The sequence below is a fragment of the Entelurus aequoreus genome, linkage group LG03 (assembly GCF_033978785.1).
Source record: "Entelurus aequoreus isolate RoL-2023_Sb linkage group LG03, RoL_Eaeq_v1.1, whole genome shotgun sequence".
Taxonomy (NCBI): domain Eukaryota; kingdom Metazoa; phylum Chordata; class Actinopteri; order Syngnathiformes; family Syngnathidae; genus Entelurus; species Entelurus aequoreus.
Window position 1 is genome coordinate 75,812,708 of NC_084733.1, and position 14,544 is coordinate 75,827,251.

Consider the following 14,544-nt stretch of genomic DNA (forward strand, 5'->3'; position numbering starts at 1 on the left):
ATGCCAAAAGTGTGCAAAAAAGTAATCAGAACAAAGGGTGGCTATTTTGAAGAAACTAGAATACAAAACATGCTTTCAGTTATTTCCCCTTTTTTTGTTAAGTACATAACTCCACATGTGTTCATTCATAGTTTTGATGCCTTCAGTGACAATCTACAATGTAAATAGTCATGAAAATAAAGAAAACACATTGAATGAGAAGGTGTGTCCTAACTTTTGGCCTGTACTATATATATATATATATATATATATATATATATATATATACACATACACAATATGTATATACAGTATATATATATTTAGTATACATACATAACACTGTAAATATAAACACTATATAACAATTTATAAATAAATAAATTTATATGCATATGTATTTAAAATATTTAAAAGAAAGACAAAAAAAATCAAATATATATATATATATATATATATATATATATATATATATATATATATATATATATATATATATATATATATATATATATATAAACAGTAATGAAATTAAGTATTTGTATTTTTATGTTTCCTTGGAAGAAGACAGACCACTTTCCATTTACATTCATTTATAAAACAAGCATACAACCATACAAGAAGCACACATTGTTCTGCACTATTGAACTGGTTTGACAATGAAAGATGAACCATGCAAATGAGCCAAAAGGAACACTTTGGAAGACTACTGCATCACTCCATTACACGGCCACTGAACGCAAGTGATGCTCTAATAAAACAGAAGAGATATGAACATGTATTGCAGTCTTAGCACAGGGAAATCTCCTGTTAATCGTTAATATGACAATAATAACGGTTTGTTGTGGGCTGTCCGGTCCATTTGCTGGTGGATGCAGGTGTTCCTTTTAGTTAACAGGGATGGAAGAGCGGTGGGGAGGAAATATTTTGGGTGACGTGCCGTTTTCATTGTGCTGGTTGTTAAACTTTCGTAAGAAAACAAGTCAATGATGCGACGCCCTTTGGGATCAGTGATAAAGTGCCAGTACGCCGTCATTCACACGCGCAAACCCAACAGACGTGTCATCGGCAATTAGCTTAAAAACCTTCGCAGCATCATCATCAGGATCATCTATTGCTTATATAAAAACACCTCTCGCCTGTTTCAGAGGTCCGACAAGTGCAAATCTTTCCAGTTAAGGTGAGTTTTCTGTTTGAGGACCAGAATATAGTCAACGTTTTAACAGGACTCTTCAAAGGGTTCGACTACAGCCTTTTGGCTTGTTTGTATCATTCAATGTATTAGAACCACCCCCCCCCCCCAAAAAAAAAGCATCGGAACTAAATCAGTGTTATTATATACAAGGAAGGGTTTTAAAAAATACTTTGAAACGTTAGTACCTTGTTGACACCATGAGTAACACACTTAAATCACATTAGTAGAATACTCCAGTCAGATGGTCCTAAAATGCTACAAATACTACATTGTTGTTGTCAAGGATGCATGCATCCTTAAGACGGAGTTAAAAACACACAACACTGAACAACACCATTTCATTTTCCAAAAAAATGTCATCTTCTCAAAGCTGGCCCACCTGAGTCCGCTTGTTCAACACATTAAAACACCCGTCACGCTTTTGGAGACTTTGACATGTTCAGCATGCACACACGCTGACGTCTGCGCTCGGGTGGCGGAAGCTTGGGTTCACCTTGTTACTGACTTACAAAACAAGTTAACCATTTATCAAAAAATATGTCGAAAGAGTGTTATGAGAAAATAATGTGTAAACGTCTCTCTTTCACACTGTGCAAACCGCATCGTTTGGAGGAGGAGGAGAATGCAGCAGGTTAAGTTTGGCAGCGCAGCAGTCGAAGGGGGGACAGCAGTTCCCAAGAGAGGAGTGCAGGGGGCGCTGGTGGGACCTAGCTCTGGAGCAGGATGGGGTCCTCCAGCTCCTGGAAGCCGGGTACAGAACCGCTCTGGCTCTCCCCGGAATCCGAGTCGTAGGCGTCGGGCAGCTCGGTGAAGCCCCAGGCCACCTGGTCGTCCTCGAAGTCGGAGCGAGCCTGCGAGGGGACGTCGGTGCCCTCTTCCTCCTCGTTGGAGTGGAAGTCCTGAGGGATGTAGAGCATCTCGGGGTAGTTGCGCGACACCAGGTCGCTGGTGGTGGCGAGCGACACCTTCCGGAAGGCGATGAGGTGCATGTGGGAGTACTTGACGTACTTGTAGCGCTTGAAGCCCAGCGACTCCACCGCCACGCGCCAACTGCGCATCATGAGGGCGTGGCGATTCTGGTGGGAGGAGTCGGGCGTGATAATGAGCAGCAGGCCGTGCAGCTCCAGCAGCTCGTGGGCCTTCTTGCAGCATATCCAGCGCTGGTACGGCGAGGGGAAGTAGGACAGGAGCAGGGAGAAGACCACCACGTGAAAGAGTTGCGCCGGCAAGGCGTCGATGGGGTTGTGCAGTTGGCGCAGGAAGGCCTCCACGGAGTCACCCGCCAGCTGGAGAGGCCGCTGCAGCTGAAGGTTGAGGAAGTCGCACTTGTACACACTCTGAGGGAATACGAGGGTGCAAAACGTCAACATTTAGTTTCACAGACGTCAGAAGTGACGCTGGTACACACCTCGACCGCAGGCACAATGTCGATACCGACTGTGAGGAACTCGTCGAACTTCATGAAGGGGTTGAAGCAGCTTCCCACATCCAGGAGGCGCATCTTCCCCACCTGAGTCAGCGGACTACAACACAGGACAGGTTTATGTCAAAAATGCTGCTGATTGCCAAGCACATACAGCGGAACCTCGATTTACAAACCCCTCTATTTGCAAGCTTTTCGATCGAGCCAAACATGCCTCCCAGTGTGCGAACCATGTTTCAGAGTTTGACCAATTCATTCATTCATTTTGTTTCACAATGTGCCCTGCGAAAAGCTGGGCGCAGCATTTCTGGGGAGGCAGAGCCCTCCACATCACTTGCTGCCCAGGACACTATTAGTCACTTCTTAGCGCTTCAGCGTGTGTGCCTTTTCAGTGTTTTTGCGCCTTTTGACCAGTTTGGTTCATTTTGCTAACTCAATATGAGTCACAAAAAGACAACAGACCAGCGTGTGGAAAAAAGGGAAGGAATCGCTGTAGAATTAAAGAAAGACTATTTGCGAGGAGTACATTCATGGCGCTCACAAGTATGGAAGATTTGACAAAGCAGGCTTCGTACCACAGCAAGTTTAAAATTTGTGATGAGACCAAACTTTCCTGAAAAAATATGCCAAAGCAGACTTATTTCACAGCAGAGAGAAACGCTACCTCACGTTCAGCAGCACCTCTTTCAAGACACACACACACACACACACACACACACACACACACACACACACACACACACACACACACACACACACACACACACACACACACACACACACACACACACACACACACACACACACACACACACACACACACACACACACACACACACACACACACACACACGGCCCCTCCCTTCGCCCCCGATGTTTATGTACAGTAAGTGGATTTTACCTTTCTAAATGTTTATTGTTGTAGCAATATGGTTGTTAAAGTAAATGATTTTTGTGATCATTTGTGAGGGCACCACAGTGACTTCTGTGTGCAGAGCAGCGCAGACAGGACATTTCATTCAGCTTGTTAATAAAGAGAAAGTTGATCCATCACCTCCTTGCTATGTTTGTTTGATAAGCAGTACTGTATAGCACTTTAAATGTGTTTAAAGTGTAAAAACCTTCATAAAAATATGGACTTTTATCAAGGCTGGAACCCATTATTCATATTTACATTGTTTCTTATGGAGAAATTTGCTTCACCATACAAACTTTCTATTTACGAACCCTGTTCACGACCCAATTAAGTTTGTACATCCAGGTTCCATTATACTGTATACATACTGCACTAGCTAGTTACCTTAACACAGCGTCGGGTGGCTGTGCACTTGCAGACGCTGCAGTCAGCCCCGTGGAGAGAGAGAAAGACGCGCTTTTCTCATCCTTTTCCAACATTCTCTTCATGCCACCATCCAGGAAGTATTCTTGGCAGACACTGGACACATACACAGCGCAACAAGGACAGCCTTAGTCTAACACCGTATGAATGAGGGAAGTTTCTTTCAGCTGACAGAACTCCAAAGTTGCAGTCTGCAACCTTTTTGAGCCCACGCTGCTCCAGACATCATAAAGAAATAATAAATATAAAACTAATTAGATTATTTACGTAATCTATCGATTGATAATAGAATCAAATACAACACACTTTCTGGCCTTAGAGTGTCGTAGTCCAATGACCTTTATTCTTTCTTCTTATAAATGTACAATGAAATTGCCCTTTTACCATTGGAGCATGGCTATTTATCACTTACATATTTTTTTAAAAATAAGTTAATAGGTAAAAAAAAAACAGTGCAGCCAGATGAACATGAACCAGGTAATATAGAACCAGCGTTTAGAAAATTACCTTTAAAAAGCAATTACATACAATTATTCGTTACATTGACAAACAAGTAATTGAATTACTAACAAATTATAGAAATAGAATAGAATAGAAAGTACTTTTTTGATCCCTGGGGGAAATTCAGCACCACAGTTCGCTCACAATAGACAGTAATAATAATAAATAATATAATATATATATAATACATTATATATATAATATATAAATGATATAAATATATTCTACATATACTCTTTCATAAATGTAATTACAAGGGCAAGTAACTTTTCCATTACTTAAAAAAAAACTTAAAAAATATCTGGCATATGCAGTTGAGATGTTACGTGAGACCAGAGAGTGTTTATGTCCTTTTAAAAGGCAGTGCTTGTTGCTAAGTAATGTGTGATGTCAGCGCCCAAACAGAGGAGCATTAGCTCAGCTGTGTTTGCTAGCTCAGACTTGGTTTGCGGGCAGTGAACGCAGCTCTGGTGAATCTTTTCGTTGGATTGTTTTAGCGCTAGTTAAAAAGATTGAATAAGGTATTGTAGGATTGTAAGCTTGCCACTTCAGTCATTGATTTGTTGTTCACTATTCCCTCGTAGTAGTAGTGTTTGTATGTGTATGTGTGTACTTAGCCTACATGTTTGCTGTGTGATGTTGCCTCCTATTTATCATCAAGTTAATTTTAGTGTGGCGCTGGTTATTGCTTACATTAGCAAAAAGTTAAACCTTGCATTGAACTCATTGTGCTTCTAACACTGTCTTAACATTCAGCCACATCAAAAGTAGCGCGGCAAATTACGTCAACTGTTTCGCTGACGGCGTTGTAACGTACATACAAGTAATTAATTAGATTACTTGTTACTAGTAAAAGTAACAGCAAATAACGGCGTTAGTAATAACGCCGTTATTCGGAACACTGTAAAAAAACCTACCATATTTTTTGGATTTAAAAAAAAGGTACACTTAAAATAATTTGATGCGCTCAAAAATCGACAGTGCGCCTTATAACCCTGTGCGCCTAATGCATGTTCAATTCTGGTTGTGCTTACCGACCTCGAAGCAATTTTATTTGGTACATGGGGCAATGATAAGTGTGACCAGTAGATGGCGGTCACCCATTAGAGATACTTATGGACTGCAGGCTGATGATGCCTGTTCAATAAATGACTCTTGCAAGTACAGGTTAGCAAGCAAGTCCAAAACGTTGATGTTTCTTTGAGAATATAGAACATTACACACGGCTCTGAAAAATCTGTGAAAATGTTTTAGCACAACTTTGGTAAGCTACGAAGCCGAACTGCTTGATGGATTGTCACATTACGCCTTCCGTAGTCAGACATGCTGTGCTTCAACATATCATTATTATTATAGTGTGTGTGTATAAGGACCCCAAAAATGTAATTTGCCATTGTAGTCCACGCCGTAGTCCAGAAGCTCCTTTTTTCTATCCTCTTGTTGAGATGCATTCATCCTTTACTGTTGCCAATTTCTAAGATAAAGTAGCATACAGTTATAACTTGAATCTGTCACTAGACTCGCTATGGAAGCACAAAAACCGGTACAGCAAAGATGACGGGGAAAAAACACTGTCTAAGTGGAGCCACGTATATAAGACCACCCACAAAATAGCGCATCCTCAAGAGACGGTCAGAAAGCGGCTTGAAGATGGTCTGTAAAACATAATCTGTGCAACTTTTTGACCACAGAGCCACCATTACATGTTATGTAGACAACAGGTAAGTTTTAATGTAGAAAAAATATATAATACGACCCCTTTAATGCGCCTTACGTATGAAAATAGACCTGAATAGTCCTGCTCTTCGGCAGTGCGTCTTACAACCCGGTGCGCCCTACGGCCTGAAAAATACGGTCCTACAATTAAGACCATTTGAAGTCTTAAAGAACCAAAATATACAAAAAGACACTCTAATAAAGTATGATAAGTGACAATGTATTTAACAATTTGAATATATATTAATTGGAAGAAGGTTGTTTGATTTTTGGATAGACAACTTGTTAGCATTAACATACAAACTGTAGATGCAAACGTCTTTGGAAAAACATTCGTTAAGTGTGACAAACATATAGGATGTTAGCTACCAAAATAGACATTGACCTTGTTTCTGATCGTTTGCTGCTCTTAAATATTCAGATGCTTAATGTTAATGTGCTGCATCATTGATGTGGTGATATTTTGAAATGACAGCTTTTTGAGAGTGCACTTTACACTTTACCCTAATGTATGTCTTTTTCACATTTAAATGATCGCAAAACCTTCAACAGCTTCTCTCTCCTCCACTTTGTGGTCGTTTGTTATTATTTGTCGCCATCTCTCTTTATCGGCACTCCGCTGTCCCCCCCGCCACACACACAGGCTACATCACCGGCAGCGCGAGCTACATCACCAATGCTATCTTTCGACAGAGACTGAGCCTTGCTCGTTGCTAGTGAGAAGCACTGCGAGGTGACAAAAATTAGGAGGAAAAAATAAGATTGCAAAGCTAAAGGTCCGGCGTGGGAATATTTTGGCTTCAAACCGAATGAGCAAGATTAACCTATTAACACAAACCAACGAGCAAGTATGCCCAGTTTACGATGGCAGACGGGGGGGAAAAAGCACCCATCCCGGTTTTTCCAACTGGTGGAAACACTACAGTTCAAGATGTTCAATATTTATTGAATGCAGTTTTTCTATCAGAAATTAAGAAAAAATATAAAAATAATAATAATGAAAAAATGTTAAAATGAAAAAAAAAAAAAAAGTTTAAGAGTCTATTTTATTTGCATTGTTTATTAATTTAGGATAATCAGAAGTTCTTGCCCATCCAATTAAAATGGTACAAAAAAATACAATAAAAATAAAAGTGTATTGCATTTACTATTAATATTATTATTAATGTTATTACTATAGGTTATGATAATATATTAAAAATAATGCTGACAATAGTATCGTTCATCGACAAAAATGTATTGGACAATATATCGCCAAGCAAGATTTGTTAGCGGCCCAGGCCTGGTGGTCAGCACTGAAAATCTTAGTCTGACAAGTAATTGGACGGAAATGGCAACGAGTTCTTCAATGCCACTGTGGAAAAGTTCTGTAATTTAAGCAAAGTTGACCACCGAGGTGGAGTCAGCGTAAAATAAATTGCTTGCATTTTATTATTATATTATACAAAAGAAAGCACAGTATTATGTATTAATTTTACAAATATCACCAACAAAATAAGAGATAGCATATCTATTAAATAGTTAATTGTGTCTGAATGCAGCCCAGGGGTAAAAGACAGCTCTAAAGACAATCTCAGGTGCGTCTTTACCTGCGACACCAATCGATGCGGCCCTGCCCTTCACAGTTGACGGCCCAATGGTTGTCTGCCAGGTTCTTCATGGCGAGGGCGTACTCGCTCAGCGTCTGCTCGTCCTTGCAGTGTTCGCGCCAGATCTTGTCAAAGTCGCCCACTGTTGAGAGAGGCAATGGCGGAACACCGGGGGAAGAAAAACCCCAATGTGGAACGTGAAACAGTGTTGGGTCAAGTAGCAAGCAAATGCTTAGGAGCAAAAAGCATGACAAGGAGTGGTGGTAAACAACAGCAGCAGCCTGAGGGCATGACCACTGTGATTCAAGCACATCACACGTTGCTTGTTAGCCAATCATGTGGTTAGCGAGCACCAAAACAACCAGGATTGAAGAGCACAGACAAGTAATCGACACAACAAACGTGCCATTTATTCAGCTATGCTTGAATGTGACTGGAAAACATTGAATCTGCATGTCATTACAGTTTATAGCATCAATAAATACAGTGAGTGATTCAAAGGCAACGTCCATTTTGTGCATGGCACCGTGGCAGAAAAAGCTGATGTGGTAAAAATGTTTTGCAAACTTCCCGTTTTACCGCACGCTCTTTTACAGACCAGCTCACTAATATGGTAAATGACATGTATACATCACTGAGTATCTGCACTATGTGAACTATGCAATATAAACACTACCTAAAACCTACACTGAGAAGTTTCCTAAGAGACTGCAATCAATTTGCACTGGTCTGAATACTAGGGGTCTACTGAGTCCATACCGATATATGTGCAATATTAGCAAAAAAAACCCAACAAATATTGAAATGTCTGATATAAGCTATGACAGAAGCAATCCCGCACCGCGTTTATTTGTCAAGCTCGAAAGCCAGTTAACATCTAAGCATTCTCCAATAAGCACACAAGTTGGTATTTTCTTCAATTTTAGTCAATTATTATTAACATCATCAATATTACAAAAGATAAACACGCAGGAGCTTGCAGCTACACAACAGCTAAGCACACAATAGCACCCAAGCTACAAATATGTACCGTATTTTCCGCACTATAAGGCGCACTTAAAAACCTCCAATTTTGTCAAAAGCTGACAGTGCGCCTTATAATCCGGTGCGCCTTATATATGGACCAATATTGAGCCTCCAACAGGTAAAAGTTTCAATCAATCAATCAATCGCAACTACGGTAAGCAGCCGCCGACTTCATTTTCCCCCGTAGTAGAAGAAGAAGCGTGCGGTGCATGCTGGGATATATGACTGCGCGAGGCGTGCCGTTTCATTTCCATTTGTTTGTTTATGTAAAGACCCCAAAATGGCTCCTATTAAGAGACACACTTACGACGCAGAGTTTAAACTTAAGACGATCAGTCACGCAATAGAACACGGGAATAGAGCAGCAGCGACACAGACTCGATTAATGACGACTTCGACGAGACGGAGCCGTGCATGTTGGATGCCGTATTCGCCCAACTGTTTGATTCGGACACTGAAGAAGAATTTGAGGGATTCGTGGATGAGGAATAACTTCATAAAGGGAGCTTTACATGTTTATTTTGTGTGTTGTGTTGTGTGACATTAACGTTTGAGCAACATTGAGTTATTGATATATTGTTATTGCTCTGCACTATTTCGAGTGTTACTATATTGTGATTGCACTAACGTTTGATTTACCGTAACAGTATCAGACTGTTTTGTACGTGTTTATTGAATCAGGGAAAAGTTCCCCTCCACTATCTGATATAAATGTTGCACTACATGTTAAACCTTGCTGTTGTTAAAAGATAAACAAAACACCACGTCACTGACTTTACCTCGGGGAAAATAATAAAACAGCTGTTTATTCATTTTGGGAGCGAACAGAGTTGTCAGAATGCTGGTTTGTAATCTATTAATAAAGTTTGACTGACCTATCTGACTGTTTTGTTGACATTCCCTTTAGCGCAGCTCCATCTAACGGATGCATAACGTAACCCCAGCCTCTACTGTAGCGTCTATTCTATGCGCCTTATAATGCGATGCGCCTTATATATGAACAAAGTTTTAAAATATGCCATTCATTGAAGTTGCGCCTTATAATGCGGTGCGCCTTATAGTGTGGAAAATACGGTAATAAGTGTCCTTCATTGAACAATATTGCAGTGTAATAACAGCACTTTTGTCGAAATAAACAAGTTTCAAATAATTATATTTGCATATTACTTACACATTAAGTCGCCAAGGCGTACTACAAAGTACCTCCTAACAAACATGAATCACTCAATTTACTGCTCAAACTTAACTTAATGAAACTTAATGAAATATTGTGACCACTGGGTGTCGCCAAAAACAAATTACCGCTCTACTTCAAATTTAAAAACAGCATAAGTCTGTCATAAGGTTAGTGTTTTTCATGCCTGACGTTGTTCTCCGAGGAATTTCACTAGATTAAGCCTTTTCTAACATTGCACACTACAAAATAATGAATTAACGTTCTATGATTTGCCCTGATATTTCGGATTCGTATCGATATTGGCTAATACTCAAGGCTGCAATATCGGTATCGAAAGTGAATACATATCGGGACTAAGGCTGGGCGATAAAACGATATCAATTAATATCGGGACAGACACGTAATCGATATCAATAAAAAAAATAATCCGATAAAACTTTCGATCATTTTTTTTCTTCTTCTTTGGAAGAAACCTGGAAGTTGGGAAACAAGGTTGGTTGCATGAACAAAGGCACTTGGTCTGCGGTAACTGAGCAACTCAGGAAGTGATCACTGATCAGTGGGAGTGATATGCTATCAGCAAATCGCGTAACAGTATCAACTATCAAGTTTGGTTGCGTCATCTTGTTGTCTCGCGGTTGATTCTTTGCACAGATAGAGAAGAGAAAGTAAAAATGAAGACATTGCGGATTAAACAGGAAAAGTCACCTGGACAGTATGGCAGTTTTTGGGAATAACAAAATAAAAAAAGGACTGTAGTCACAACTTAAATGATGCAAGGCGCTCACCCCCACCAAGACCGCTAATACCACACCACCTTAGGCACGCTCACCCTTTAGAGCACAGCTGTAACTTCTTGGCACTAAACTTGCAGAAAATAGTTCTTCTCAGGTTTCTCTACAGGTATGCTTACATTTTTACACTTGTTAACTTTGTTACACTTATTAAGCATTTCTTACATATTCCTTATTTTTGTACCTCCATTTTAAGAGGTTATTGTTAAGTGTTTAGTGCTATTTTAGAATTTTGTTTACATTGAATGTTTTCCATGCTTGTGTTAACATTTACTTTCCTTTTAGCATTGATAGCTAAGGGGATTACTGGAACTTCTTAATTAAAATGTTTATATAAGCCGCTGCTCCTCCACATCAAGACGAGCCAGATGAGGTGGTTCGGGCATCTGGTCAGGATGCCACCGGAACGTTTCCCGAGGGAGGTGTTTAAGGCACGTCCGACCGGTAGGAGGCCACAGGGAAGACCCAGGACACATTGGGAAGACTATGTTTCCCGACTGGCCTGGGAACGCCTTGGGATCCCCCGGGAAGAGCTGGACGAAGTGGCTGGGGAGAGGGAAGTCTGGGCTTCCCTGCTTAGGCTGCTGCCCCCGCGACCCGACCTCGGATAAGCGGAAGAGGATGGATGGATGGATGGCTGGATATTTAATATATTTTTCTCCTGGTCATTATTTCATAAAAATATCAATAAAAATATAAATAATTGTGTATATATATATATATATATATATATATATATATATATATATATATATATATATATATATATATATATATATATATATATATATATATATATATATATATATGTATATATATATATATATATATATATATATATATATATATATATATATATAAATGTAAAAAAAAAAAAAAATAAAATAAAAAATAAAAAAATTATATATATATATATATAAATAAAACACACCTATACTGTGGTACAGTTTTCAGACTGCAGACTGTATTGATCTATATTGATATATAATGTAGGAACCAGAAATATTAATAACAGAAAGAAACAACCCTTTTGTGCGAATGAGTGTGAATGAGTGTAAATGGGGGAGGGAGGTTTTTTGGGTTGGGTGCACTAATTGTAAGTGTATCTTGTGTTTTTTATGTTGATTTAATAATTTTTAAAAAATTATAATAATAATATATATATATATATATATATATTTTTTTACATTTCTTGTGCGGCCCGGTACCAATCGATCCACGGACCGGTACCGGGCCGCGGTCCGGTGGTTGGGGACCACTGGTCTACACGACACGTTATAGTGGTTATTTGGTCAAAATGTTGCATAGATTATGTTTTACTGACGCCTTCTGACCGTCTCATTTATGTGCCTCCACTATGACAGAGTCTTCTCTCCGCCATCTTTGTTGCTGTTTTTAGCGCATTCATTTGGAGTCTACTGACAGATACAAGTTTGAACTAGTGTTGTCTCGGGACAACACTAGTATTATATTATATACTAGTACCAATATTTTGGTACCGGTACCAAAACTATTTCGATACTTTTCTAAATAAGGGGGACCACAAAAAATTGCATTATTGTCTTTATTTTAACAAAAAATCTTAGGGTACATTAAACATATGTTTCTTATTGCAAGTTTGTCCTTAAATAAAATAGTGAACATACAAGACACCTTGTCTTTTATTAGTAAGCAAGCAAACAAAGGCTCCGAATGTAGTCTGCTGACATTTGCAGTAACATATTGTGCCATTTATCATTCAATTATTTTGTCAAAATTATTAAGGAAAAACTGTAAAAATTGATTATTAATGTACTTGTTCATTTACTGTTAACATCTGCTTATTTTCTGTTTTAACATGTTTTATCGACACTTCTGTTAAAATGTAATAATCACTTATTCTTCTGTTTGATACTTTACATTAGTTTTGGATGATACCAATTATTAAATCAACATAAAAAACACAAGATACACTTACAATTAGTGCACCCAACCCAAAAAACCTCCCTCACCCATTTACACTCATTCACACAAAAGGGTTGTATTTCTGTTATTAATATTCTGGTTCCTACATTATATATCAATATATATCAATACAGTCTGCAAGGGATACAGTCCGTAAGCACACATGATTGTGCGTGCTGCTGGTCCACTAATAGAACTAACATTTAACAGTTAATTTGACTAATTTTCATTAATTGCTAGTTTCTATGTAACTGTCTTTATATTGTTTTACTTTCTTTTTTATTCAAGAAAATGTTTTTAATTTATTTATCTTATTTTATTAATTTTTAAAAAAAATGATTTTTTCTTCACCATACCTGGTTGTCCAAATTAGGCATAATAATGTGTTAATTCCACGACTGTATTTATCGGTATCGGTAATTAAGAGTTGGACAATATCGGAATATCTGCAAAAAAGCCAATATCGGACATCCCTAGATGTGAGTTATGTTATTTTCATTTATTATGCACCCCCCAAGTTATACCTCTATAGATGCCCTGTGATTGACCGGTCAACTCATCCAGTCCATACCTAAACCCAAATAGAAAATGGGTGGTTTATTAGGACTACAATTCCCTGGTTCTTCTCAAACGTTTGTCACGGCGTGGTTTGTTGGTTGAGCGGCCGTGCCAGCAACTTGAGGGTTCTGGGTTCGATCCCAGCTTCCGCCATCCCAGTCACTGCCGTCGTGCCCTTGAGCAAGACACTTTACCCACCTACTCCCACATTGGTTTAAATGTAACTTAGATATTGGGTTTCACTATGCAAAGCACTTTGAGTCACGAGAGAAAAGTGCTATATAAATCAAATTCACTTCACTCCATAAGTGTTAGCTCAGGTTAATGTTTGGTTCACATTCAAGTGGATTTCTGCCTTGTCAACACTTCCCCGTGGGTGTAAGTGCAATATCCACTAGTCTTACAGTTGACACTCAAGTTTAAAGTTGAGTTTTGACTTTAGTTCAAGCTTTAAGTGCAGCTTGTGCACAAACAAACGTTGGCCTGTTACTGGTTCCATTTAAAAGGTCTGTCTCTACCAGTGATGGCAGCCAAGAACATAGCCGCGACTGGGAGAATGTGTTTTAAATGGAAGTGGAGCTCCGGTCTGTGTAGTTTTGAGGAAGAAGCTAATTCGTTAGCCAAGAAGCGGATGTGTGGGCCTCGCTGCTCACCTTCTCTGTATTTCCTGCGCAGCTTTCTGTGGACATTTTTAACCACCCCAGAAAGTTTCTCCTGCTCCTTCTTGCTCGGGGCCGCATCGGGAATGGGTACGTAAAACAGTCCCGGGTGTCCGACGTCGTCGCTGGGGTCCATAGCGCCGGTAACCGTAACCTCCTCTGGTGGTGGCTTCCTCTTTTTTTTTAATCTTTTTTTTTTTTTTTTGCTTCAACCACCGGCTTGCCGGCGGCGCACGTGCCAACAACAGGCAAGCCGATTGGCTCAACTTGGCGCACACGTGCTAAGAAATGACAGCGCGACGTCCAATCATAAGCCTGGAAACGTCGACTGCCCGTGGTGAGACATTTACAGCCCCTCGTAAATCTCGGACACTGCGAAAACGCAAAACTAATAACTACAAAAAGCAAAACAACACAAGATTGCTTTATATTGAACACCGATAAATGATAGGATGTTCAACCTTCCGGCCCTTCACACCTAATATCACAATAATACGAAGACACAAACACGACCATACATCTTATCACACCATAAAACTATTTTAATACTCATGGCTGTTGTGAAGCAAGTTGTGACGTCACAAAGAGAGTAATGTTGTACAGACTGGAATTGAATTGGAATTTGTAACGGGTCACTTTATGTT

General features: G+C 39.4%; 1 protein-coding gene across 1 annotated transcript; it reads right to left on the reverse strand.

Moving 5' to 3' along the window:
• Positions 1 to 534: 534 nt before the first annotated feature.
• On the reverse strand, positions 535 to 14,134 carry bmt2 (base methyltransferase of 25S rRNA 2 homolog). Its single transcript, XM_062042749.1, has 5 exons — positions 13,895 to 14,134; positions 7,743 to 7,884; positions 3,898 to 4,032; positions 2,583 to 2,697; positions 535 to 2,511 (listed from the first exon to the last, which is right to left on the reverse strand). The coding sequence occupies exons 1-5, from the start codon at positions 14,034 to 14,036 to the stop codon at positions 1,882 to 1,884; spliced, it is 1,164 nt and encodes a 387-aa protein (XP_061898733.1). The 5' UTR covers positions 14,037 to 14,134; the 3' UTR covers positions 535 to 1,881.
• Positions 14,135 to 14,544: the final 410 nt, after the last annotated feature.

Excerpts from the sequence above, each read along its gene's own strand:
- bmt2 (XM_062042749.1), bottom strand. The coding sequence starts at position 14,036 with ATGGACCCCAGCGACGACGTCGGACACCCGGGACTGTTTTACGTACCC. Across the intron at positions 4,033-7,742 it reads CGCATCGATTGGTGTCGCAG|TGTCTGCCAAGAATACTTCC; the intron begins GTAAAGACGCAC and ends GTATGTGTCCAG. Across the intron at positions 2,512-2,582 it reads ACATTGTGCCTGCGGTCGAG|AGTGTGTACAAGTGCGACTT; the intron begins GTGTGTACCAGC and ends GTATTCCCTCAG.